The following is a 27,158-nucleotide window of genomic DNA, read 5'->3' as shown; positions in this document are numbered from 1 at the left end:
GAATTTTCACATTCTTTACAGCTTAACAACAACAAAAAAATTTAGAGGGTTGAATGTGCACTGATGGATTCTCCATTCTGAGCTCTGAAGATGAATGCTATCCTAATTAGAAAGAATAACATGATGTGTGAGGTGATGCAGTGATTTTAGGTACTAAGTAAACTCTCAGCAGATGTGACATTAAGTGTAAGCACACCATTGTTTCAGCGTTTCTCTCCCCCACTGCATCTGTTTGTCACAGTATGGAAGCTGCTTTGTTCAACTCCATTTGATAAGATTCAAAGTAAAAAGGCCTTTGCTTGCACTAGACTTCTTAGAGGAAAATAAAGACACTAAGACAACTATTTAGAAGATTTTATTATAAAATTATTTCAACATCTACATCCAAGTAAAAGGCTTAAAACTACAGCTGAACTTTCAGGAATAAAAATTCAGTAAATGCTGAAAAAAGGTACTGTATTATCTAGGTAGCTAGCCCTTAAGTAATTTTTAATACTACAGATATACCATGTGGGTTTCTTTAGTGCTATACATCCCATCCCTCTGTCTGCATCGTGAATGTGTCCTGCAGCTTCTCTTTGCAAGCAACATTCCAGACATGTTTACAGCACCCATGTGCTTCAGCTGCTTTGAGGCAGAAGTTACAGCTCCTACCTGGAGTAGCTGCAGCTGTGTTACAGATGTACAGTATGCCATGAGCTCGTTCAGGCATTACCAAGTGCAGACAGAGAAGTACAATTAGTGTTGACTTGACAACAATGACTACCTAGGTATGTTTTTGTGACCTTGTATTCTATACAAAAATCAACAAATATTCAAGTATATTATGGCAGTGAAGGCAGCTTTTTCACACCTGTATATTCTAGACAAAGATATTTCTTTTTTTTTTTTTTTTTTTGCCCATTTCATTCACTGAGCTGAGCTCAGATATGCGATCTGGTGACCTTTGGTGTCTGCAGCTTATTCACTGGGATAAAAAACAGCCTTGATGCAGTACTGAAGTCATTATGCTCAGTAGTTAACACCAACACTTCTAAATTTAGTTTTTAAAAGAAGTGAAGCATATCAGAATATTACTTCATTTCTGACTGAGAAATCTGTCCCAACAGGACTTCTAGAACACAAAGGTAGTTCCAGCTTTCTCTCATTCCTATTAAAAAAAAACAAACCACCAACAAACTTGAAATTGACAGTAGTGTATGGAGTGGATTTCTGTCCAACAAATACAAGTCTGTTTTAGAAAACTGTCATACGACTGAGCAAGGATGCTTTCAATACTGTACTTGCAACTTCTTGCAAAGGATCATATACACTTAAGATAATATGCTAGTTAGTAAAAAAAAAAATTCAAGTCATACTATACAACCCTGATGAACTTTGACTGGCCAGTTTGGCAACGTCCAATAGTTTAACTTTTATACTGTCATTAAGTTTACCTTGCTTACACAGGGACAAACGCACAAAGAAGATGGGAAAGGAAGAAGCCAATAGGTCTCTCCCACTGGCACTGTTCCTGTGACAGTTCCCCATTATTTTGCTGTTCACAAAAGTTTTTCTATAGTTTTCAGTGCTGTTCGTATTTTGAAACTTTTCATTTCCTAAGCCTTTCTCATTGCAATGAACAGTTCTTAGAGCAAAATTCTAGTTCCAACACCACTCTTCCTAAAAACCTTTCAAATAGACCTTCAGTGCTCATCACAGCTTTCAAGGTGCAAAATGCCCATGCACCTCTTTGAGTTATTGTGGTCCAATACAAATCTGGTAAAGATGATAGGCAGATTTTGGGTTAGTGTACTGAGCCACTGACCTATCAGCATGACAAAGAGGAACCACAAGACCATGTTTTAAACATATGGTTGCTTCCCCACATCCTGCTTACATAATACAGATCACCAAAGCTCTTTTGCTCAACTTGCATGTCTTACTTCAGTTCTTGGAAAATCATGACCTACGTACTTGGCACATGCTTTCTGGAGTGCAGGGATGTAGGCTGGATGTAGCCTAACCTTACAGCTGCTATAACCAAATAGCTTTCCATTTCTTTCCAGTAGCTTTCTAAAATATCTGTTTCCTTCTTAGTCACCTTACGCATAGGAGCGTTACTTGGCTAGTTTTTCCACCTACAGCTTAATATATTAAAAAAAAATAAAACAAGCAATGTTAACTCACAGGGCAAGGTATCAAGAAAGAATTATTACTGGAGTATAGTTTTCTTTAAAATGGACTTCCTTATGTATGGAAAACACTTTCTCCCTACCTCCCAGGGCTCCCTCCCTCCCAGTCAGGCTGTATTTGAATGCTGTTCGCATCTTCCTGCAAGACCGCCATGTTAAGTGGAGCTTTTCCAAATGTTATAAACACAGCTTTAAAGTACAGGTGTTATCTATCTACCTGAGAAGTTCTGTAATAAGATGAACTGCTGATAACTATTCTAGGAGAATAATATACACCAGCATAACTGACATTTATCAGTATTCAGAATTCAAGCATAAAACAGGACTCAAATATTGCACACCTCTACCACATCAAGTTTTTGATCACAAGAAAAGAAACAGTCTGATTTTCCTCTCTACACATCCCTTCTTTAAAGACATATGTGCTCCTATTTTCCTCCTCCTGAAGCAAGATTTCACATTCAGTGCATACAGCCCAGGCTATAACATCCTTAATTTCTTTCTCTTCTGACAATCCTGAAACTGAAGAATTGATTCTTTGGAGGTAGGTGACTACTTCCAAATGCTAGTCTTTTTTGAGAAGCCAGCTTGATCCCCTTGGGTGCCTGGATACCAACTTCTCTTCAGAGGGCTGCACTCCGCTTTGATACATCCTTTGGGCCTTTACTTGGGACACACCAGTCATCTGCCTCTGAGGTAGCTTGGTAATGCTTGAAAGCTGATTTGTTAAAAACTGGGAGTTTTTCTATTGATTCTGTTGATAGGGCCTAAAAAAGAAGTAAAAAAATAAGTGGAAAAAAATAAAATCAAGAAGGAAAAAGTTACTTGGTTTCTGCCTCTCAACAATGCCACAGCAAAACTTCATGCAGTATGTTTCAAACGTTAGGCCAGTGACACTACAAAACAAAGTTATTTACACAAATGTTTCTACAGTAGGTGCAGTTGTTTATGTGCTTCAGTATCTGTGTTTGCTTTGGATAATTTGGCAGGACAGATGTGGTAACATCAACTCATATTTACGCATTTTTACAGGCCTTAAGCATTACTCTGTAATCTGTTTTCAAGATAGTCCTGGAAGCTGTGGAAAAGAACTTTCATTTACGAAATTCCAGAGAAACTTTAAAATATGCTCCTTTCCTACTTCCATATTTTGCAGCTAAAAAGATTCAGTTTCTATTGGGAAATTGTTAAATAGAAACGCCACATGTATATAGCTGAACAATCTCTTCCTCTTTTACTGCTTCTCTGGTTGTGCTTCAGTGTGCTTGGAAGTATGGATTTGGTTTACTAGAAGAAATTCAAAGCAAGTTTTTGCCATGAGTAAGCACAAAAATTAGAAAAGAATAGGTAGTCCTTCTTTCCAGATTACTTATAAAAATGGCAGTGCATTTTACATGCCAGGTATTCAAGATTACTGATATCTAAATGCCATATATGGGCTATATGGCAGATCTTGAACAGGACCAGGTACTAGACTCTAAGGATTAGTTTATACAGACTTTCTCATTGTCAGAATAAAGAAACCAGATCTGTTGCTCACAGCTTTCTGTTTCTGTTACTCCACTTACTCCCAGTACTTTGTATTCTATGAACCAGTAGACAATAAATCTTCATACAACCTAAACACTAATGGGGCTCTTACTAGTAGTTATTCCAGTAGACTAGATAAAGCTGAGTGACCTTTTCAATTCTAGATACCAGTTACAAATCTTACTGGCATTTCTTAATAAAAATGACAGCTTTTCTGCTCATGAGCAGATAATTTGTTTAAATGATACTGAGTAGTTACCTCATTGCATTAATGGTAGTTATCAACACTATGTTTTATTTAACCAAATCAAAATACATACCTTCAAGTAGATAATAGCATCTGTTCCATAACCACATATGGAGTAGAGATTTAGATCTCCTTGAAAGTATTTAGCATACAGACGAGAAATTGGCAAGCCATACCCAAAGCCAGCCTAAAAATAAAGTACAAGACAAAATTAATTTGTTTTTTTTTACTAGCTCTTACGATCTGAAATTAAATAGCTGGAAAGTGTTCAGAGATTTTAAACTGTTAGAAAGTCCTTTCCACTTACTCATCTCAAAAGAAAATAGAAAACCCTAATCAGTTTCATACAGAATATTGGAACTGACCATTAAAAAACCCAAACCACAAGAAAGAAAAAACCCAAATCTTCATGGAAGAGGGAAGGTTTATATACACATCTTATTTTTACACAGTACATTTCTGTGTTTTCCCTGCTTTGTCTTTGCTAGTACAGCTTGATTAGTAAAAGGAGTTTGCTACTGGTAGATAACAGTCTAAGCCTCTTAGGTTGTGCTTGCCTCCATAAAGATACGAGGATTCATAGTAAGTTTGAGGAGTGAGTGGGACTGAAGACCAAGTAAATTACTGTCATTGGAGTATAAGTAAAAAAACCCCAGGGTTATATTCAGGTTGGAATGTTCTTCTCTATTTATACCTTTAAAAGCATATTTTTGTCCACTAAGCTAGATATTAAAAATCTGTTTTGGAAAGTGTTAATTCATATTTATGAGGCTCAGTTTTCGTGTACCCCACAAAGGAGTAGGGTGGACATTGCATTTCATAATTCATTAACCTACTGTTCTGTCCACCACTCATAGAAGCCTTATTAGTAACAAGTGTTGAAAAGTATCTTACAAGAGGGGTATTTCGACCATCGTCCATCCTTGGCCTTGGTGCTGTCGAATACATGTAGCTAAACAGCTGCTCAATTTTCCTCACTGGAACACCACCTCCTCTGTCTGAGATCTGATTTAAGAGAGAATGAAGTTAACTACAAACATGTACTAAGAACGGTATTTAAAATGCTGTTATTTAAACAATCCCTTCCAACAGCAATACATGCAAACATTTGTTTTGCAGCATATTATTTTTCAATTAAATAATGGTGCTAAAATGGAGGCTGTCAACAAAAAGACTCATGCATAGTATCTTTGATCTGTTGTCAGAGGCTGCAAATTCTTGTAATAGAATTTGGTGCAGCATATGCAATCATAAAGTTTACATTAAGCCCGTACTGTAAAGGCCAATAAGTTACCTTGATTGCCAGGTCTTCTTGTCCTAGAACAACTGTCACTTCAATTGGAGAAAGGGTAGGACTGTTTTCTTGGAATTCAACAGTTGCCCTCATTGAATTCTATGGAAATGAAGGTTACCATTATCAGAAAGTGTTGGATCTACGCATTTAAAACCATACCCCTGTTATGCAGAGGCTGAGCACAGTTACCCTCTGTTCCCATTAGTGCCTAGCTTCCAAGGAACACAATTTAGTGCAAGAGGAACAGAGGAGGTCTCACACCTAAAAGTGACTAAGCATAGCCAAGACTCTACTCTACTCTTGAAAGATGACACTGTTCTTACCCGCCCAACATACAACTCAGCCAATATAAGTTAAATAACCTAACTCCCTTAGGGGTCACCAGGTTTCTGGAGAAGAGCAGAGCTCAACAGTTGCTAAAGGCTGCCAGAATTCTGCACCCTACATTGGCAGCACATTAGTTCAGCCCCATTCACCTCTTCAAGATTTATCAGCCACTCCACAGAAAAGGCACCAGGGCAAACCTGCCCTATAGATGTAATCCCTAAAAGTAGAAGGCTAGCAGTGGTCACAACCCCATGTCCCACTTTTATTCTCTCTTCCTTACCCCGTCCCATTTACCACCACACAAAAGTGTTCAAATACTGTCCTACAATCAGCAATCATTCCTCTCCCAACTGCCAAAGCTATCTCCCCAAATATTTTGGAAACCTCACTGTCCTATGCAAAGCTTTACTTCATTCAGATCTAGCTAGAGATTTTAAATATTGACGCTACAGCTCAGACTACTAAGGGAAGAAACATATTATACTGACATACCTTAATAAGCTCAAAAAGCATGTGAAAAAGATGGGACGGAACATATACAATGCTAATTGGCTCTCCTGGAAGTTTTCCTAGAGGAAGGGGAAAAGACAAACAAGATTTAAAAGGATGATGGAAGTTTTCTGTATTGTATCCAAATGTTACAATAAGCAAGTTGCATGCCAGAACATACACAAAAATAAATCATGTCTCAGTTTTGGTTTTCTCCCTCCAAACGAGCAAACAACTTTATGCACTCATAACAGTGTTTAGATTGTAATTTCCACTTGCTTAATAACAGTTTATTTTAAATAAACAAACAAATATGAATTTTTATATTCCATTTTGTAAGTAAAGGCTTTTAGAGGTTAAGCAGATTGCGAGAGATCAGACACATGCGGGCAGCTTGGACCAGAAGCAGTGTTCCTCAGTCCGCCCCACTTCCTCACCCCAGATAGAGAGCTCCTCTCTAGCAACTTATCATGTCACTTTAAGTACAGGTCAGTCTTGCTTTTCCCAAATTCATAAATATTACCTCAGGAAATCTATGTTTAAGATACAATGACATTTGAGTTTTAACACAGGAGATTAAATGAGGTGCTTATAACAGAAAAAGAAGGAAAACTAGCCCAAGACAGATCAACCGGTATGTACCATTATGGCTATAGGAATGGCAGCCTTTTGATTCAGTAAAAGCAGCAGTCTGGCTACTAATCAGAAGACAGCCATAAAAGCTCTCATCTTACCATTCACTTGATTAAGTTTCAGTTCTGGAGATGTTAAGTAATACTGGTCACACAACAGCTTGGAACTTTCAAAAGCATCTGAAATATTTTAATAAAACATGTAATGTCAAACACTAGAAGTTCACTCTAATGCATGGCAAAATATGATTTTTAACTGCATTAGCTGCTAAGGTGTTACAGACTAAGTGTGTTTCAAAGGAATGATAACATTGCATCCACCATGTGCATTGAAACTGAGAATAAAGAGGCAATTACAGCAGCATGGGTAAATCCTCAGTACGGTCTGATAATTCTGTAAAACAGATGCAACTGTTATCTACCAGTAGGTAAAGCCAATCTCAACACCACAGATAACTTTAATTCCTACCTCATCTGTCACCTGCTAGGCCCTATTCCTACACATTTTTTTACTGCTACTTTGTATTTTTCTGTCCTATAAAAGCTTGTGTTTTGACAGACTGCTTTCAGCTCTATCAATAAAAACCAGTCAGCATCCTATACAACATGTTGGCTACCCAAATTGCTTGCAATCAGATATAAACAATGATCAAGAAGAGGCATATTAAGGGTCTGAGAATACGTACCTTTCACTACTTCAACAACATCACAGCAAGGATCAATACTTCCAATGTGCCTTGGGTGCCCTGATCTGGATTTGTCATCAAAAAGAAGGGCTGTTTGAGATGAAAACAATGCTATATTTAATCCCAAATACTGTATTATTAATACTCCTTAAATTTAGGCTAATACAGTGTGATCACAGCATGTAATCACATAAAATACTGAATGTTGTTTTATGTTGAAAATTCTATCTACTGCCAGCAAACTATGTTGGCTTTCCTGTAGACCAATATCTAAAGGCTTTTCAGAAGTAAGGAATGAAATCCCTACGTATTCCACACAAGACTTAGTACAATTAGTCTGTAGTCTAGAAAACAAGTTTTCCCATCACTTTCGTTAAGTCATACATTGTTTCTATTCAGTGTCACATAAAACCATCTTAGGCAAATCTCCAACAGTTTTAAGAAATATTTACATTAACATCTTTCTCATTACGTTGAAGTTTTTCCTCAGGTAAAAATTTTTACTTACTATGTTGGTTCATTAACATGCGGGTAGAAATACGGCTCATGTAAAAACGATCCAAAAAATACTGAATGTTTTGATTGGTGATAGGATCTACTTTAAAAGTGTCTTTGTATTCAATTACTCCTTGTGCCATTGTAGGAACCACATCATGATGTCTGTTTCGGACTCTAATTAGGGTATCTATAAAGCTGGGTCAAAAAAAAAAGATACCTTTTTAGAACATTATTCTAAGACAACATGGAGGCAAGCTTTGTACAATGTCATTATCTAATCCAGCAGCAGCTGGATAAGTGCACAACAACCTTAATATTAAAATACAGTCTATTTTTTCATTCTTTTAGAAGTAATTCCTCACTGACCTAAACCAGAAAAGTTTGGTACTTTTAATACAAAAGGTGTAATCATTAGCCATGTAAAATTCACTGCCTGTTTACTCATTCATAAGAGTTTGAGCAGAGGAAGGGAAAAAGACCCCTAGCTGACATCTTAGAAAGAAGCAGAGATGTGACACTACAGATAATTTTTGTTGGTATTTCTCTGTCACGACAGTTGAAGGGGCAGTATGCCCTTGAAACTGAGCTGCAATAGGTCATATATATTTGCAAGATTGCTAAACATGATCAGATTTAAACAAGCTTCCTCTGTGCACAGCACTTTATGCTAGATTATCAAGTTCAGCTCATGACAGCTGTCATTCTAAACCGACTACATTGCGAAAAGCAGAATGTGAGATCAAAAGTTCAAAGAAACAAGTGAAAAGCTTACTCAGATAAGACTTTTTGGTCATCTGGGCTTTTCTGATGGAACTCAACCAGCTCCATTAGGCTTTGGATGTACCTATCAAAAAAGAAAACAAGAAATATATGCTATTGATTTGATTTTTATTAGTCTAGGAACAGGAAAAATACTTTGTTGTGTCCAAATCATTACTCTTAACAAGTCAGCTAGAAGTTTGAAGTATCAAAGTTCCGTCCAAGTATGGACTCACAGATGAACACTTCTTGACTGTCCGAACCCTAGAAATTTGACAAGTCTTTCCTTGTGCCTGCCACCCAGAAAGGAATCTAAACCCTCACTTTAGGTCCATAGGATCCCCTTACAATTCTTGAGAAGACGTGCTTCAAAAGAAGGTCCAAATGACAGTACTGATCAGGGAGCCATCTAAGCAATTTTTCCAAATCTGATCAGCTTTGGCACAAGCTAAGTACTTGAGCCTCTTGGGCTAACATCTGACAGCCTTGACGCATATTGCAAAGGCACAACTGTTTACTAGATTAAGGACAGTTTCTGGATCTCGCTCTAATACTTTTGCCCTTTATGTCAGCCATCCTGGCAAATGCTGCAACTGTGCCAGTAAAGCAAGGTTAAGTCAGATTCAACCACTGTGTCAACCGCAGAGATTATCTTAATTGAATTCCAAACACTTGCTGCACAGGCCAGTGCAATATACTACGGAACGGAAGCTCTGTTAGTAATTCCATCAGCGAGAGACCCAAACAAGTATATAGCCTACTCTCCCATTTTTGTGCAGCCCTGAGGGTCTGTAATGCTATGAGAAAACAGAACATGCTTTCTTCTCTCCCTTCTTAAAGGGTAAGAGGTGAGATTTGCTCTACCAGCTATTTCAAACTGTTGAACAAACAAACAAACCAACCTATTTAAAGAAAACCAATATAACCATGTTTGTTTTCAATTTAATTTTAGTATGCTAGAAAAGGACAGTGTATCAAAGCTGAATTGCAAGCTGTTATGAAGCACCTGCGTTTTTATTTGTATTTTGTTACTGTCTTCTACTATTCAAAAAAAGTCTGTGACAACCAAGTTGTTAAAGCTATGTTATTTTACAGGCTGAATTCAAGTCGTTCTTACTTACCAGCTTTTTACTAATTGTACTGATGGAGTGCCTAGTAATTTATCAGGAAGAAGATCAATTTCTTTCAGTATGTTTGCAAACCTCACAGGAAGTTCTTGTCTCAAAAATGCAAAAGAAGTTCTCTCACACCCATTAGTTGAGCCTACGAACAATCCAAAATAAAAATCTTGTTTAAGAAGTTTCAAGCTACAAGTACAAATTGCTGTCTTGCCACAGACTTCTGTACTATATTCCTTTGCAATCGTCACGCTATTACTGGCCAGTGCTCCCAAGTGTACGCATATGTTTGTGCTGGATGTTGTTTACATGGCAGCAAGACACAGCATGTTCCTGGGAGGAGTACTTGGATGATTCCCGTTTAGACACGGGACTTAGTTGTAATCCTCCAGACGAAGCGCTCCAGCCTTCGTATACACGGGCTTCTTCAGGGTGACGTCTGAAAATGTCATGTGAGCACAGGCTTCACAGCTGCCAAAGCCGTAATCAGATCTGGGGACAGTGTGTTCGCTCCATGGGGGCGAGACTAATGACCCCTCCCCAATAACGTGTACAGCAGAACATCAAAACACCCACTAAATGATTTAACTCCCGCTCCCATGGACGCCACCGAAAGAGAGCTGTAGGGTGTCTCCGGCTTTAATCGGGGCAGCTACCGGTCACCGTCGCCTGGCAACCGGCCGGCGGGTGTCCGAGGCCGGGGGTGGCCGCCCAAGGCGACCTCCCCACCGCCACCACCCCCGGGGCCGGCGGGTTCCCGCCGCTCGAGGGGGCCGCTCCGCTCCTCGGTGCTGGGGGTCCGGCCGCCCACCCCCCTCGTCCCGCCGCAGCCCCGGGGCTCGCCCCTCAGCGGGGAAACCAGCCCCCCAGCGACAGGCTCGCAGCCGTCCCCCCGACCCTCCCCTGCTCCTCCCGCCTCTCACCGAAGTCCAGCAACTGCTTGATGGAGAGCGGGGAGGGAGAGAAGCGGGAGAACTGCTCCACCTCCCGCGGCAACTGGCCGCGGCTGCTGCCGCTGCTGGCCCCTGCCAGGGGGGCGGCGGTGCGCAGGGCGATCCGGGCGGCCTTCATCGCTCCCGGGGCGTTAGTCGCTCGCTCGGTCGGTCGGTCGGTCGGTACCAGCACGACTCGCGCTGTCCCCTCGCCTGTGGCCAGTGGCTTCACGTGCCGCCGCTATTTACAGTCCGGGGGGGCGGGGCTCCGGCAGGCCACGCCCCACCGCCCCTAACGGAACCGTGTCCCCCCCCCTCCGCGGGGCGGCTCGTGACAGCGGTTGGCGGGGCTCCCCGTTCCTCTCCCCCCGCGGGGGAAGCGCCGGGGGCGCCGGGGAGGCCGCGGGGGAGCCCCCGGTGACCTTGTTTACCGGGCAGGGGCCGGGCAATGTCAGCGGCGGGGCGGCCTTGCCAACATCCAAGGGCGCCGCGCTCCTCCCGCTCCTCATTGGCTGCTCGGGGGGATCCGGCCGTCTAGAGGGAGCCAATGGGCGCCGGGGGGATCCCGCGGGGCGTGGGCTGCCGCGCTTGGGGGCCTGCGGATAGCCTGAGGGGACGCTACCCCTGGGCGCTACGGGCGGGCGTGCCAGCGGTGGGATTTCTTGACGGCCTGGGGTCGGTGCAGAGGGTACGTGCAAAGGGAGCAAAATCGGATTCTAGCCACAGGGTTCAGAAATCTCGGCATGCAGGTCATCGCTGTGACCTGGATTAATAGTGACCAAATATCTGAGGACAGCTGCTTTGGTGACGCACTAGTCCCAAATCGCCACGTGAGCCGTATTTACTCTCTCCAGAGCTGACCTATGAGGTGACTGACCCAACAGCTCTCCCACAGCCGGTTCATCCTCCAGGGTCACGATGAGCCGGGAAAAGCCTGAACACCTTTCCTCTCCACTGGAGAGGGAACTTTGATCTCCGGTGCTGCCTGGCTTTTTCCCAAAATGCCAAGTCCACTTCACTAAAGGCAGGGCTTACATAATGCATTGAAGAGTTCGTGTCAGCAAAGGTCGTCTTTGCGTCCTACATCTTGGGCAGTAACAGCAGGACTACGTAGCAATAAAACAATGATACAAAAGATTACAGCCTTAACACTTACATATAACTCCTACATCCAATTTTTATGTGCATATGTTTCTACACACACGACTAGGCATACTTTTCTGTCATGGGAAGAAAGATACATTCCTAAAAATAAATTAATATTTTCATGCAGTGGCACAGGCTGCCCAGGGAGGTTGTGGAGTCTCCTTCCCCGGAGACATTCAAAACCCACCTGGACGTGGTCCTGTGCCCCCTGCTCTGGGTGTGCCTGCTCAAGCAGGGGGGTTGGACGAGATGATCTCCAGAGGTCCCTTCCAAGCCCCACCATTCTGTGATTCTGTAGTGCTTCATAGGCAGGGGAGAACACTTCAGCTTATCACTAGATTTTTTTTGAACTTTATCTCATTTTTGTTTTCTTAGTCATTATATCTGTTATCCCTGCTTGCTGTTCTACTTCCACAGTACTTTCTGGGGGTTTTTTATTGCTCCCTGTTTTATTATTTTATTGGGAGAGTTACTCTGTTATTGCTCCATTGGATGTGTTAGGTTTTACCACAGTGACTGAATGTTGGCATACAAAATGTGAAACGGAGCAAAATGGCGACATCTAATAATAACAAACGTAACCATTTTGATTTTTCCTGCGCTTGCCAGAACTTGAAAATTTGAGGATACATTTTGGGGTTTGCTTTTGACTGTTTTAACTTTGTTTGCCTGCAAATTGCAGTTGACTCACAGAGGTAAAAATATCCCACAAATTTGTTTAAATTATGGATCATGTGTATGATACCTTTTGTTTCATGTGCTTCCTGAAGATACTCGTCAATGGGAAGCAAGAATCCCAAGATTAACACTTTGCAATAAAATCTGAGTCAAGGAAGTCCTCCACACTAGGTGGTTATTTTAGTTTATAAGGTCACTTTTTCTATTCCTGTTGAGATACTTCATTTTAATCCTGCTGGTGTGCTGACCCTGCTTAATATAAGTAACTTCAATAATCATTGTGAGTAGTCATATTACATACTCTACTCTGAATAGGGGAAAAGGCTACTAGGGATAATTCCTGTGGTTTACATTCCTTTTCTTTACAGCAGCTTGGTTTTTCATAGTTTTCCTGGTAGTTATATGCAGTACGGGATGAACAAAAATCTTACATGTTCAGTTTAGCTGTTCACAAGGAGTACCATTGTAGTTGCAGGAAATATAAGAAGTGTGTTGCCTTCCCCAATTATTAAAAGGGCAAGGCTCCAGTAACTCAAAACGTGGATGCTTTTCAAAACAAAACAAACTTCTAAAGAATCCTACGCATCAGCAGAGCAACAATTAACAGGGTTTTATCACTCCAGTGAGCTTCTGGAAGAAGTGTCGCTCCTTCATAATGCAGATTTGCTTCTCACTCTGTGTATGACGGGTTATCCATTACAGTAGATTCTGAATACTATAACTTTCCATTCCTGTAAACATAAATGATATATCTGGGAAATATTTGTTAAGGACATCCCAAATATTGGCCAAGAGAGCTAAGTTTTAGGCCCAAAAGTAACAATGTATCAGGATTTACTGTCAGCCAAGCTGCATGTAGAGAAGACTAGGCTGTGAAAATTGCAACCACTTCAGATAACTTCACAGTCTCTCCTGACTGCAGTACTGTTTGTTCTCACTTCATTTCCTCTCCAAACCACCATTTCCCCACTCCTTTTGAAGCCACAGCACACGTGACAGTTATAGGTGCTGGTGTTGAGGAACAGCATTTCGATGGTGAAGAACAGTGCCACATTCTGAACTGCAGCGTTCATCAGATGGGGTCTCATTTCTGCTGCGTTAGTATTTTAAATTCCCATTTCTGAACGGCCCTGGGGCGAGTTTTGAAAAGACAGTAACAAAGCTTTCAGTTGCTCAGTCACAGTACTGTTTTGCCAACTACCCTTAATAAAATGGAGCTGTGTTAAGATTCTGCTTTTTTGCACAACAGCCGGGTCCAGAAGAGTGGAACAAATGAAGCCCAGATTCCTGATTATTTGTCCCCTAAATGCTATCCCTCACAATTGGCTCTCCCCCTCCTCAATGCTCCTTATGTTCTCCCCACTGCCACAGACACACTGTGCTGTACTTAGGTCAGAGCCGTGTTCCTGGCTAGCCAGAGTATGTGACAAGTGGCCACGTTGCTGATGTCTAATAGAAGGTGTCTTGGCTGATTTTGCCCTACCTTTTTCTTTGTGGAGACACAAATTTAAGACTGTTCTTCCTAACCCACCTGCCAGCTAATGCTGGAGACACAGTATGCTGTGCTGGGGTGGGTGCCCTCTCCTGACCAGCCAGAATATGTGTTATGACAACTGGTGGGGTCAATGCTGTCTAGTAGAATGAGTCTTGGCTCTTTCCCTTGCCTTTTCCTCAATGTGGACCAAAATTTGAATCTTTCCTCCCTAAACCATCTGCCAGTTTGCACAAAGTTTGTAGGAAGTTGATTGTCTATTCAAATGTGGTTGAAATGGTTAGGAAGGATGGCTTGGCAAACAGGTGAACAGGCAACATTATTATTTTTCCCTTAGTTAAACCAGACTAACTTCTTCTACTAGGAACAAAGGCAGCTTCTAATTCAGCTTCTGCAAGGAAGGTTAAATGATGATCCAGGAGGAACAGTAAGTCAGGGTGGAAAGTAATGACAGCACTAGAAAGTTCTGAATGTAAAACAGAAGGAACGGTCTGATGACTGAAGGGCATGAGCTGTATTTCCAGCACTTTGTGAAATTTCCAGCAGTACCATGGGCAAAGCACTCACCCTCCGCCTGCAGATGGGTCTGCATTTATGCAATTGGATTGATACTTTAATTCACTAACACATTTGTTTTCTAAATATTCTAAATAAAAATCTAAATAAATAGTGTAAATATTCTAAATAAATATCTAAATATATCATGCGGCCATTTGCATGGAAAAAAAAGGACAGAAATAGCATTACAAACAAGGGTCATATCTTCCCATTCTCATCTTCCTATCACCCGACGCTTCAGCTGCAGGAACTGTCAAGCTGCCGAGGGCTCCCAGTGCAGCCGAAACAGCCAAAGTAGGTGAAAGGTTGTGGAGCAGCACACAAACAGGCTGGCGTGCCCAGCCGCGCTGCCGGTTCAGTGAGGGAAAGGTCCTGCAGCTGTTCCAGTGCTTGCGCAATCTCCCCCACCCGCTCATAGTTCGCAAAAGTCAAGAGTACAGTAGCTGGATCATTTTACTGCCAGAGCTGCGGCCAGCCGGCAGCCTGCTTGGAGCTGTAAACACCACGATGTGCATGGCAACCCAGCAGCCCAGAACAGGACAGACCCTTTTTCTTCATACCCTGCCTGTGTTAATCCCTGCCTGAAATTGTGTGTTAACTGCTTTAAAATCAGGGAAAAGGAGAATGGATCTCTGGTTTCAAAATTGCTTTTCCAAAAATTAGGAAGAGGCTTGCATGAGATTAACCATGGGTGTTTTGAAGTGGGATTGTAGACAGCAGAGAGGGAGAAAGCTGTTTTGGAGTATAGCTGTACCCTTCAGCAAAAAATCTAGGGCTCAAACTGTGATAAAATATCACTCAGAAGTATTTATCTTGAAAAGCTTGTCACTAGAGCATGTTGAATTCAGAAGTCTCCTTACTATGTAGGAGAATAGTAATCTTCAGCCAAGTACACCATCGCAGAGGAAATAGAGGTGAACTCTCAGGGTGGGCTGGCGCTGTTCTAAAGTATATAGCTAGGCCAAAAAAAAGTCCTCTAGCCTCAGCTGGCTACCCTAGCAGTTCTTGTGGAAAAGCATGTGGCATCGTCTACGACAGCTGCTGACGCAGAGGGAAAAAAGAGGAATGGTATCATCGGGACAGCCGCCACTCTGGGCCACGGCTGCCTTTTCTGTCAACAGCCCTGCTCTGGAGAAGAGCTCCTGGGAAGAGGTGGACAACTTGTGAAAAGTCAGAAAAAAAAGTGAATGCTAGGAGAATACTAGGAGAATACAACTTTCATGGCCTAGATGAGTTTCATCAGAATCAGAACACAGTTACATTTTTCTGTAGGAATATGGGAAGGGTGTTAGTGGAACAAGATGAGTCAATTTAAAAAGTTTTGGATTAGACATCTTAAGAAACACCTCACCCTGAGAAGAAGGAGCTCTAGCTTTACCTGTAACCCTTACACAAGTCATGGGCTTTGAACTGGTACACATACTGCTTTTCTTTTTCAGTGTAGACCACTCTGGGTGAAGATGAGCTGATTTTGCTAATTGTTTTTTACCAGCTGCACTTGATACTGCTGACTGAGCAGGACATTTGGTAAAGTGGATGTGGTGGCTAGTGCTTCTGCTCAGAGGAACAGCCTTGAACCATTACTCCAAGTTATTTTGTGTGAGGCTGATCTTAGAAAGCACTCTGTTTCCTCAGTTGTTCCCTCTCAGCATTTCTTTCATCAGATCTGGAAGAATTATTTTCTTGTAGTGTCTGACATAGGAACTTGAATGAGAAATTTAGCCTAAGACATACTGGGATGAAGCAAGGGACATCATCTAGAAGAGGACTTGCTATGGTGTTATCTGGCCACAGAGATGGGGAGTTTATGGCATTACTGGAATGCCGCTTCCTCCTAGTGTTTCGGATTACCCAGGGAAAGGTCTTTTCCTGTTTGTGGTGTTATGACTGTTACTACTGAAGTGTGAACTCATAGGTAGTAATAAGCTGATCTCATAAAGATTGACTTTCCATAATGTGCTCTACAGAAGATATCCATATAGTAAGCCTATGGGAGTTGCCTTATTTGATGAAATGTATAACCACAGGCTAAGCCCTAATAGCTGCAGTTAAATATGAAAATGGGTATTAAAATAGTCCTGATAAAGAACTGGTACAATAAAAAGGTTGGACTGCATAGTTAAAATAGTTTGCCATTGGGCCCAAATAAGTATATTTTTTTCTGTCATATGACTAACAAGTATCTAATTATGGGTAAATCATCAATGCAACGTTGCTGGAGCATTTAGAGCAGCCTAAACATGGGAAGCTCTCGATTAATTGTGGAACTGTTTTAACCTTGTTATGCACTAGACTCTAGCAAAATACACAGAGTTTCACTATGCAGTATTAGTATGTGGGGTTTTTTTAACTCTAATCCTTTTAATATTCTTTATTACTTCATCCACATTGGCACTTTCAAATTGATTGGATGATGAAGTCCTCAGTCACTGAACTGAAAAATAAAATAATCAGAGCTATGCTGGTACTTGGTTTCCAAGATTTCAATCTACCTAAAGTGACATAAAAACCCACACTAGTTTAATATTTCTTCATTTCACTTGTTTAAATGATACCAATATTCTAAATGAATTGTGGTGGTTATGCTTATATGCAAACATTCAGAAACATACATGTTATTTAGTTTCTACTTGGGAAAAGACCCCATGGCATTAAAAAAAAACTGGATGAAGAAAGTAGAGTTTAACCTGATATATTTACCTATTTTTAAAAGGTTCAAAATGTGTGCAAATACAAATCTTGATTCGCGACTGTCTGAGGCATAATACCTAGGTACAAATAATCAACAATATGTTTGCAGGCATTGGTTTCACAAAGCCACCTCTGAAATAAAATATTTTAACATACTCACAGTATGATACAGTCTGTGAAATGGAAATGAAAATTGTCTTTGTCTCCCTGTGAGACCAACTGAATTATAAATTTAAATGGAAAGAGTTCTGTTATTAACAAGATAGCTTTTCACTGCACAAAATTAGATTCATTGAAATGCGTAAGATCTCCATTTACACCTGATAGGAAACATTGTAATTTCCTCTTACACACTCACACAGCTACTGCTGAAGTGTGAATTGTCAAGTCTTCCATTTCATGGCTAGTCATTATTAATACATATTTAAGTAGGGTTGAATATTTGGGGATTTCCTCATTCCCAGAAAGCAATATAAGCTTACTTTCTGGTTCATTCAGTACTGGAGAAATGTTATGAAATGTTAATATTTGGATCAAGCAATAAATCTACTCTAAACCACCAGAAGATACTCTAGCCAAGAGAAAACTTGGTAACCACCACAGGAGACCTTGCTAGCTTTCAGAGAGTGCTGAGAGGGAAGGCAGTGTTTTCTCCTGGGATATATGCTGGGGCTCCAGTTTTCCTTGTGCTTTCCATTCCAGATATGCTACATGGAAACCTGAAGACCTGTTCCTTATTTGCACTTCCCTATATGCTGAAGCTAAAGAAGCAGTGATAAGGAACTTACCAAAGAAACAACCTGGAATTCAGAAATGCATATGTACTTCCAGCAAGAACAGAGTAATAATTTGAGTAGGAGACTTAAACTGATATTGCATGGGTATTGCCACACTGAAGTGATCAAGGATATTTGTATTTATTGCTACAGGTATTTTAGGCTGTCTTACTGCATGCACATCAAATGATGTATATGCTAATCTCCTCTCATATATGAAAACACAGCATCTTTAGATTGTAGGCATTTAAGTTAAAAAGTAAATCCTTGCTGGATTCAAATCAGTGCTGAGAATCCTAGTTGGGATGTGATTTTTACTGAAAGTGACTTTCTTTAAGGCCTTGGGAAAAATCAGAGATTTTGTAAAAGCAAACTAATAAAGACACATCACATGTCCCCTTAAAAAATCTTAGTCAAACCATCATTACACTTTTGATTCTTCCTGTGAAATACAGGATATGGATATGGTATCTGCACTTCCCATAAGAAAGACTTGAAGAAGTGGTGGACTGCATTTTGAAAAGCAATCTGTAGTTTTGTGTGACTCAGTTTTGGCTGCTTAATAAAGTCTGTGAGACCCTGCAGCTCTGTGAGACTTCAGTTAGAGTTGTGAACCCATATCACCTTAAAAAATTAAGTGCTAGGTCTGACCAACATCATGAATTTAGCTGTACAGTTGGAAATGTGGGATAAATTTCTACCCCAAGTCACTCAGAGAGAGAAATTACAGCATTTTGACTCCCAGAATTTTCTCTTTCAAATAAAAAAGGGGTGTGTGCCCTGTTCAACCATTCCTGGAGAAATCTATCTAAAACTGTACTTTTGAAACATCCAGATAATTCTAGCTCTTTACAGTCAGTTCATGTTTCAAATCTTGTGCCAAATGCTTGAATGCCTTGGAGTAGAGAAGACCCAGAGGGAACACATAAAATTATATAGGAAAGGCACCAATTCACTCTTGCTGAGAAGTAATTTGGTTTGGTTTAGTAACCTGTGAAGTAGTTCACTAAAATGATGAACTTTAAGGAAACTGTAAAGAGTATGATTATTGATATCTGCTGTAGGTGACCTTTATGTGCTGAAAAGATCATGAGGTAGTCAAGACAAAAAAATTACAACCTCCTTTTCTTCTTCTCTCTAATGGCCTGAAATTGAAAAATTGGATCTATTGAACCCCAGTTAAAAGTTAGTACAGTCAAATAAAACAAGGCTACAACCTGCAACTTGCAGTTTTCCAAGTGTGTTATTTATATACCTTAGAGACTAAATGCTCCTGCTTGAGGGAGTCGTGACTCACCACCCTCATTTGAACACAAACCACTTTAGGTTATTTCCATCCATTCACTACTTCTTCCATTAACTTTCCTCTCTATAGTAAGAAACACATTCCAACATTTCAAAAGGAATAGATAAAGGCACAAATGCGGATCATCCAAAGATTTTTCTCTTGATTCTTTTTTCAGTGCTGTGATAAAGACTGGGTGCCTTGCTGTCTTCCTTACTTCTCAGTATCTTTCTGGCTGCTCTTTGTTTGCTGTTTAGATTAACGTAATCTAAACTGCCAGCATTGTCAAATTTATACTGGTATTGATCAGCTTGCAGGATATGGTTAATGCTTTAGCATCATAGTTCCTGGCATTACATCAATATATAGCAGGTAACATTTCAAATGCATTAGCTATGCAAGTGACCTTTTAACTCTCCTTAGGAGCTTCTCTCATGGTGGTACAGAGTCAGCATGTGCTGATTACCACAGCGTTCTGAGGGTGGCATTTTAAGTGTCCCTTGGCATCTTGATAAGGGACCAAAAATGCAGTAGCACGCCATTGGGTATGTCCCATGACACAGACATTGCCTGGGTGTGCTAGATGCTGCGAAATGCCGAAGCGGCCCAGGCTGGAAGCAGAAAAGCATCGCTTTCTTTTAGTTAAATAGCAATTCTCCCATAATCACGTCAGTTGAATAAATTTCTTCCACAGCTCCCTTTGGAAAGGGGCCCTGTCTGGTCCTGTCCTATCCTACACCTTTCATTTTAATCAACATGTTTTCCAGAAGTACACTGAGAAATGTGACTAGTGTTTGAAATACCTGATCGCCTTATTCATTTAATTTTTTCCATTAGGAAAGCTATTACTTTTTAATCTTTTTAAAATTAATTTTATGTCTGATACATTCTTTACCGGCTGGTCAAACGGATGTGTTTCCCAGATCTAGTAGAAGCGTATGGACTCTCTGATCCCAGCTGCTGCGTATATTTGCTACATAGCCTAAGCTACACAGTGCAAGAGGAAGTTTTTATGCATGCAGAAGAGATTTATTCCATGTTATGACTGGAGAACTGAGCTGTCACTAGCAGTGTTCAACCCAGACTTTCAAATGTTTTTTGAAGTGTTTGGGGATACTGCTGTGTGTCTAAAAGTAGGTTGAGGAGAAGTTGTTTACAGGAAAGGATAGGCTTGGTGTGCTCACTATCCACTGCATTGCTGGAGAGCTTGCTGTAATGTTCTGTACTCGTCAGAGTTCAGATAACAACTGATGAGTTCATGTATGAGTAAATTGGATGATTTTCAGCAGGATGGTATGAAATCTTTTTGCCAGCTGCAGATAGTAGTATTACGCAGAGATATTGCAATGTAAGATATCAGAGGGGATCACTGAGACATCCCTGAGATGATGGGTTAACTTCTTAGCAAGAGGGAAGTTGCACATGTGTTACTTCCAGTTACTGGACAGTGTGTGAATGACTGTGAATGAAGTCCTAATCCAGTGTCCACTGCATTCACTTAAATGTTTCCAGCCATTTCAGCTGTAGCCTTTACTGGGAACTGGATCAGTCTTCTGTAAGATAGGAGAGGGCAAAATGCTCACTGAAGGGAAAAACTCAGTTTTAGGCTTCATATTTTAAAATTTTCAATCACTTTTAACAACATTCAGAAAAGTATTTTGGAGCCTGATTTGCCCCTTGTTCAGCTTCCTACATTACATGTAGATTAATTCAATAAGTTGAAAATTGTTTTCTTAGAACTGTCTAACCTGAGGAAGACCATTACCTAGGACACCTTTACAGCAAGGAAAAACAAATCAGACATTCATATTCTTGTTTTGAAATCCTTTTCTGTGCTTGCTTTGTTCTTTCTGGCTAAAATGAGCAATACTTCGTTTTTAAAAATGCTGTGAGGATGTCGTGTCCATCCTTGGTCGTGGACTGTCAGAGGAAAGAAGCATGGGATGTCTGAACTGAGAGAGACCAAGAAGGAGATCTGGGATCTAGTGCCAGGAACCAGGGGGCAGGAGAGGAGGATGAACTGTTGAATCCCCTCTGTGAGTACTAATATCCAAGGGCGCTCTGGGATCAGCAGGGGACACCTAATGCTGGAACTGCTGCATGACATAGCAGTGTTACCTGTCTCTTCTCCAGATGTCCTGTACTAAGTAGTAAGAAAATATTAGAAAGGTAGGATGGAGCTCTGCATGGAAGTCTGTGACACATTGAATGTTGCTTTATGCAGGATCTCAGTGAAGAGAGCCTCCTTATTTTCAGTCAGCTGTAGGGGCCATGGACATGGCATTCTGTTAGTTCTTCTGAGCTTCCCAGACTAGACATGTATAATACATTAGATAGCTTCACTAAGCCACCCCAATTGTGTTTATGCAGTATAGACTCCTTCTAGGACAGATATTCCACATAGTGTTCCTATCAAGTCCTTTTTAGGATTCATACCACTATGATATAAAGGGCCCTGATTAGCTGTTGCTATTACGATTCATCACCTCATAGCTAATGACTGAGAAGAGATGGTCGTGCTGGGGTTTTTTTGTATTGGGGAGGGAAAGGAACTGGAAGAGAAAGTTGACTTAAGCCCCATACTCAAAACAAGACTAGTCAGAAAAGGAGACATAGATTGTAAGTCCTGCGTACTTTATTCCTAGCAAGGCATGCAAGCCTCCTGCATTGTTCAGGTCAAAACATCTTCACTTTTCTTACTCTCTCAGACTTTGGACAGATGCTCTTGCTATCAGCATGAATGATAGGTTTTTTCTGTGACTCAGTGATGTATAGCTGTTTAGAAAACTCCCTAGACATTTTACAGGTGTACTTCTCTTGCCTGTATTACCTTAAATTCTGAAACTTGGGTACTCAGCAGAGAATCAGATGCAGGCACCTCAATCCAGACAGTAAGACTTGGTGAAACATGGGCAAAAGTCCTTATGGTCCTTCAAAGAACTGCGAAAGTTATGTGTTCTATAGCCGTGGTCTCTAGCTCTGCGCTACACAGAATTCTTTGAAAGTTTTTCACACCCCACTCTGCCCTTTTTTGTTAGCCCCTAAATCAAGACAGTGGGCTTTCTGCCCAGTTAATCAACCTCTGGAGAGAACAACCCAAAGCTACCATTTTCTACTGCCTGCAGACATCCAACCTGAAGATCCAAGTCAATGAAGGCATCTCTTATTGTAGAATGGTATCCAAAATTATCAGAAGTTGAAGGATTTTCAGAAGAAAAAGAAGTTTGAGCAGACTGTCACAAAAATGACTCTGGAAGATGGCTCGACTGCCTCTGTAAGGAGATTAGAGGAGAGGACACAAACATAGCTGATCCCTCTCTTTGTGCTGGCTTGGGAACGGACCCTGAGATATTATGAGAGTTGGTGTCCATAGAGGCCAATGCCCACCCGTTGAGTTTTGCTTGAGGCTTGGCACCTCTGTGCACCTCTGAGTAGGGTAGGGAATAGGGATAATCTGGAGAGGAGGGGAGGATGCCTGAATGGAAGATTTCATGCCTTATCCTTTAGGGAGGTTGTTTTCAGTCGACTGCACACAGATACTTACCATTTGGCACAGGGGATGTTGAAGGATGGGACAGTTCTGCTCAGCAGCAGAGAGAGAATAGTAGTCATAGCTGAAGGCACTGGAGGCATATTTTTGTATGATCCTGTGTGAGGGGCTTTGCAGACTGGGATGCGGTTGGACAGAGGAGTATGCAAGGCTGGTGGGCCTCAGGTGGACACTGAATCCTCAGTCCCAACTCTTACTGCCCATGGGCAGTGCTCAGCACTGTGTTCAGAGCCAATATCCTATGCTTTATATTGGGGCAGATGGCAGTGTTAGAATTAGAGTTACAGTTAGGGAAAGGAAGAATGAAAGGAAAATTGAAAGAACCTAGATACCGCCGTGTCTTGTGTGATCTGCATGGACATGAACAGATCTGATGTTGACAGTGCACTTTAGACAATATTTTCATTTATGTACTCTAGTCATGTATCTTCTTGTGGGCACTAGTAATTTTGCTATTTTTACTATAAGGATTATGTCAGATTTATGTTTAGGGTATGAAAGAAACCCAGAGTAGTTTTGTACTGCCTATATAATTTTGACTGATTTCAGTGAAAACATTAGTCACAAAGTATGTTGAAGACAATGTTTTGGATTCAGAATGTGATTATGAATGGCAACAGTTATGGAAGCCAAAGGGCTTCTCTCTCCAGTTTCCACCTTCACAGAATTATCAGTGAGGTGGCATCTTCTTTACAATGGTTTGAATACGAAGCAACATGAAACACTTCAGCTCCATTTCTCCAACTTCTTTTACTTCAAAAACTGCCAACGATATACTTAATATATTGAGAACGATATACTTAATATATTGAGACTTTTGAGGGTGACACTGCCAAAAAAAAATCTTGAGGTTGATTTTTGCTGTAGGCCTGTATCAAACTGACTGTCTGAGAATTTACAGTCCTGAAAATCAATCCACAGAGTGGGCTGTTTTGGGGAAGGTTCTAATGATAGTTAGCAGAGTATCTTCTGGGAGGGTAACCCTCTGTGAAAGAACCCTGATTCTATAGCCGTGAAAGTCATGCCAACTGGTAGAAGGTGGCAGGATAATTGCTAAGTAAGTGCATCATTTGCACACTTTGTGTCATGCATCCTCCTCCAAAACACACTTCTCTCCCCACTGTGACCTGTTACACAACTTGCCAGAGCCAGCAGCCCATAATCCAAATTTAATTGATGAAGTGCAGCAAGTTCTGTTTTGAGGAGCATCTCATAATGCTTCCAGGCATAAAGTTAACACTGACACCTGTTGTTTGGTCCCAGTGTATAGCCTAGATTTTTGGGTCAAGTCTTCCATTAAATCACAATTTGTAGTTCCAAGGTGACAGGGAAGGGTAGAACTTCCACGTCAAGGACTGACTGACATAAAAGTCATTTTACTACTCACATTGCTGAGAGCATTAAATACAGGTTGTTCCCTAATGTTAAAGGTCAAAGTAAAGCATTTTGGCTTTTAGCCCTGAATTAATCAGCTCCATCAGCTCTTCCAGAGCTTGCTGCTACAGTTTAACTTTTGGAGATGTTGTCTGCTTATTCTACTTACTTTTACTGGTTGCTTTAGTGCATGCTTTCCATCTTTTTCCTTTGATAATGATCATCCAGTTCATTATTACAGAGAAGCTTCTACAAATATTATTACAAAGAAGCTTCTAATCTGCTTCGAAAATGATGGAATTGCCTCAGAAAATAAAATGTCTATAAAACAAGTTCTCTGTTAAACCCATATTGACAATATATGAATTGTGCATTAACTTTTTACTTACTTTTTGGTAGCAAACAAGGGGGTGAAAGGGGTGTACCTGTGGGTTCCATTTCTGTTTAAATGTTGGAGAGACAGAAGGGAAAATGCCTGAGGGGGGAAGAAAAAAAGGCAGAGATGGCGAAGAAGAATAATTGAGTGGAAGAAAGAAAATACAAGGAAGAAGTGGAAACAGATTCCTTGATGTGTTCTTCCTTACATCTTTTGTTTATCCCACCTTTTTCTTTTCTTTTTTGTCCTTCATTACCAGTGACCTCAATGCTCTCTTGGAACAAGCATTATGTAAACTGAAAAATTCAGACCCAGTGACTGAGGTATTTTTGAATACTATGAATCCTAAATTAAAAACTTTCTAGGGCTTAAAAAATATTTCATTAGTTTTATTTTTGCTTCTATTGCTAGAAAAGATGCAGTTTAAAAAAAGAGTAAAAGAGTGATTTTTACTTTTGTTTGTTTTCCCCTCTACTTACAAAAATATCTCTAGAACATCATGGAAACTTATTTTAAAATGCTTTTTTATAATGTTCGTTTCACTTCATTCCACAAAGAGTACTTGGTTTTCTCATGGTAAAGCATATTTTATGGTCTCCCCAGTCTGCAGTTTTAGAACAAAAATTATCTATGTGAAAGGTCGCCTGCATAGATGCCACTGGGGGCGAGCGATAATGTAACCTCCAGGGCTAGGCAGAGCTGCCACCTATGTTCATTCACTCTCCAACAGCTCCAGACCTTTTCTGAACCTTGACTCGTGGAGAAAATTTCCCGTCACCTAATAGAATAGTGTTACAGTCAGTGAAATGGAAAAAGAAGTTCTGCTATAGAGGCAAAAGAAGAGTCTCTATATGTAACCTGTTTGTCTGGCTAGCAACACAAATAGAGGGGCTAGTGTACCAGCCTGATGTTTCCAAGAAGCGCTTGTATTTCCTACCCATAACTAGCAGCCTATTTGATCATGACTTTCATAGAAAGGTTTATGTTCCTCTCTGAATATTAATGTTTTAGTCTTTTTTTTCCCCCAACATTATCTGTTTTATTGAGTACTTAGTAATGTTTCACTATACCTCACCTCTACAAAAATCCCAAACCAGTCAACCAGCAAACCCAGCAAATCAACCTAAAAAGCTCAGTGTCATTTATGTACTGCTTGTGGTTGTTTTTTCTGGTGTGTCATATTCTGATGGCCATGGAAACAAACTCTGTCCTTCTCATCTGGAAAGCTTTATGATTAAATGTTTTTGTGGAAGGAAAGGAAGATGACTAGAAGTAACTTATCTTCATAAATGATGTCAGAATTGAAAAACCTGGCTGAAGATTAGACTTCTGATAATTTTTACAGAAAAAATTGATAGGCTGCATTATATGACTATCATATCATGTAACATATGATACATTATATTCTTCTAGGCAGTACCTAGAAGAATCATGTCAAAACCAAATCTTTAAAGTTTGAGCTATTATGGGTTACGAGCAACCTTTGATGTAACAGTATGGTTTCTCCAATTTAGGTTCTGTTCTTCTAATAAGTAAAGATGTACCACTGTCCATTCTGTGAACAGTAAGATTTTTGAGGATATGAATTTCTGATAAGTACCGAACTCACGTAACTTCTTTTCCTTGACAGAGAACTGCTGAGGACTGACCCTAGTTCAGCAAGGAACTTCAGTGCCATTGTGCGCTAAAGATATAATGTGGGTAGGACAAAGAGCAAGGTAGTATATTTTACCATCTCACAAGCAAACAGGCTGTGAGTGTTTGAACTAGTTCTAGACATAATTAGGCCCTGGATTACATCTGCTGCATGACATAAAACCAAAGCTACTAGCTTGCGTAAATGGAAATTATTTAGTTTAAGAAAAGTATGAAAGAGGTATAAACATAGCTCAGATAAATTAGTTGCTGTCAGAAGCAGGGCAGTTATAGGTGTTGATTTTTTAGAAATAGCCTATTTTTGAAAACTAGGCAGCAATATAACAGCACAGCATTCCTGTTTTCCTCTGGGATCAGTATTTAAATATCACCTTGCACCTGAACACAATAAAATCAGAAATATTATTTACTATTCCATGGACCTCTCCCCCTCCTTATGTCTGAATTCGTTGAAGACGCATTGTTTTTCTCATTCACAAAGTGTCAGCGTTTCTATAACACATAAATCTTTCCCCACCTTGGAAAGCAGGAGTTCCTGGTTCATCTGCGTTTGTCTGAGAGCTTGGCATGCCTACACTTGACCATGTATCCACATGCAGCATGATTTGTGTTTTGGCTCTGAGAAGAGATGGTAAGGGAAAATATGATATATGTGTACAGAAATAGAACAGGTATTTAGGATTCAAAACAAGTCGTCAGATCTAATCTAGGCCTCTGGTCAAACTATACCTACTTTCTCCTTTAACACAGACAAATTCTGTAATACTTTTGGGGAGAAATGCTACAGAGTTGAAAATTAAACCTTCCATAGGCATTTGAGATTATTAATTTGAAATTATTTTATGCATTCAATCTGAAGTTTTCAAAGCTGCGCCAGTTCACACTAACTG

At 40.5% G+C, this 27,158-nt stretch overlaps 1 protein-coding gene across 1 annotated transcript; it reads right to left on the bottom strand.

Annotated features, from left to right (window-relative positions):
- Positions 1–339: 339 nt before the first annotated feature.
- On the bottom strand, positions 340–10,926 carry PDK4 (pyruvate dehydrogenase kinase 4). The gene is made up of 11 exons (XM_064444583.1): positions 10,678–10,926; positions 9,758–9,899; positions 8,650–8,721; positions 7,888–8,072; positions 7,380–7,469; positions 6,796–6,873; positions 6,065–6,141; positions 5,246–5,344; positions 4,846–4,956; positions 4,025–4,138; positions 340–2,941 (listed from the first exon to the last, which is right to left on the bottom strand). The coding sequence occupies exons 1-11, from the start codon at positions 10,823–10,825 to the stop codon at positions 2,798–2,800; spliced, it is 1,260 nt and encodes a 419-aa protein (XP_064300653.1). The 5' UTR covers positions 10,826–10,926; the 3' UTR covers positions 340–2,797.
- Between the last annotated feature and the right edge of the window lie 16,232 nt (positions 10,927–27,158).

Source organism: Phalacrocorax carbo, chromosome 2 (genome assembly GCF_963921805.1).
Source record: "Phalacrocorax carbo chromosome 2, bPhaCar2.1, whole genome shotgun sequence".
NCBI lineage: Eukaryota > Metazoa > Chordata > Aves > Suliformes > Phalacrocoracidae > Phalacrocorax > Phalacrocorax carbo.
Note: the sequence above shows the minus strand (reverse complement) of the source record. Positions and strands in the feature narration are given on the sequence as shown.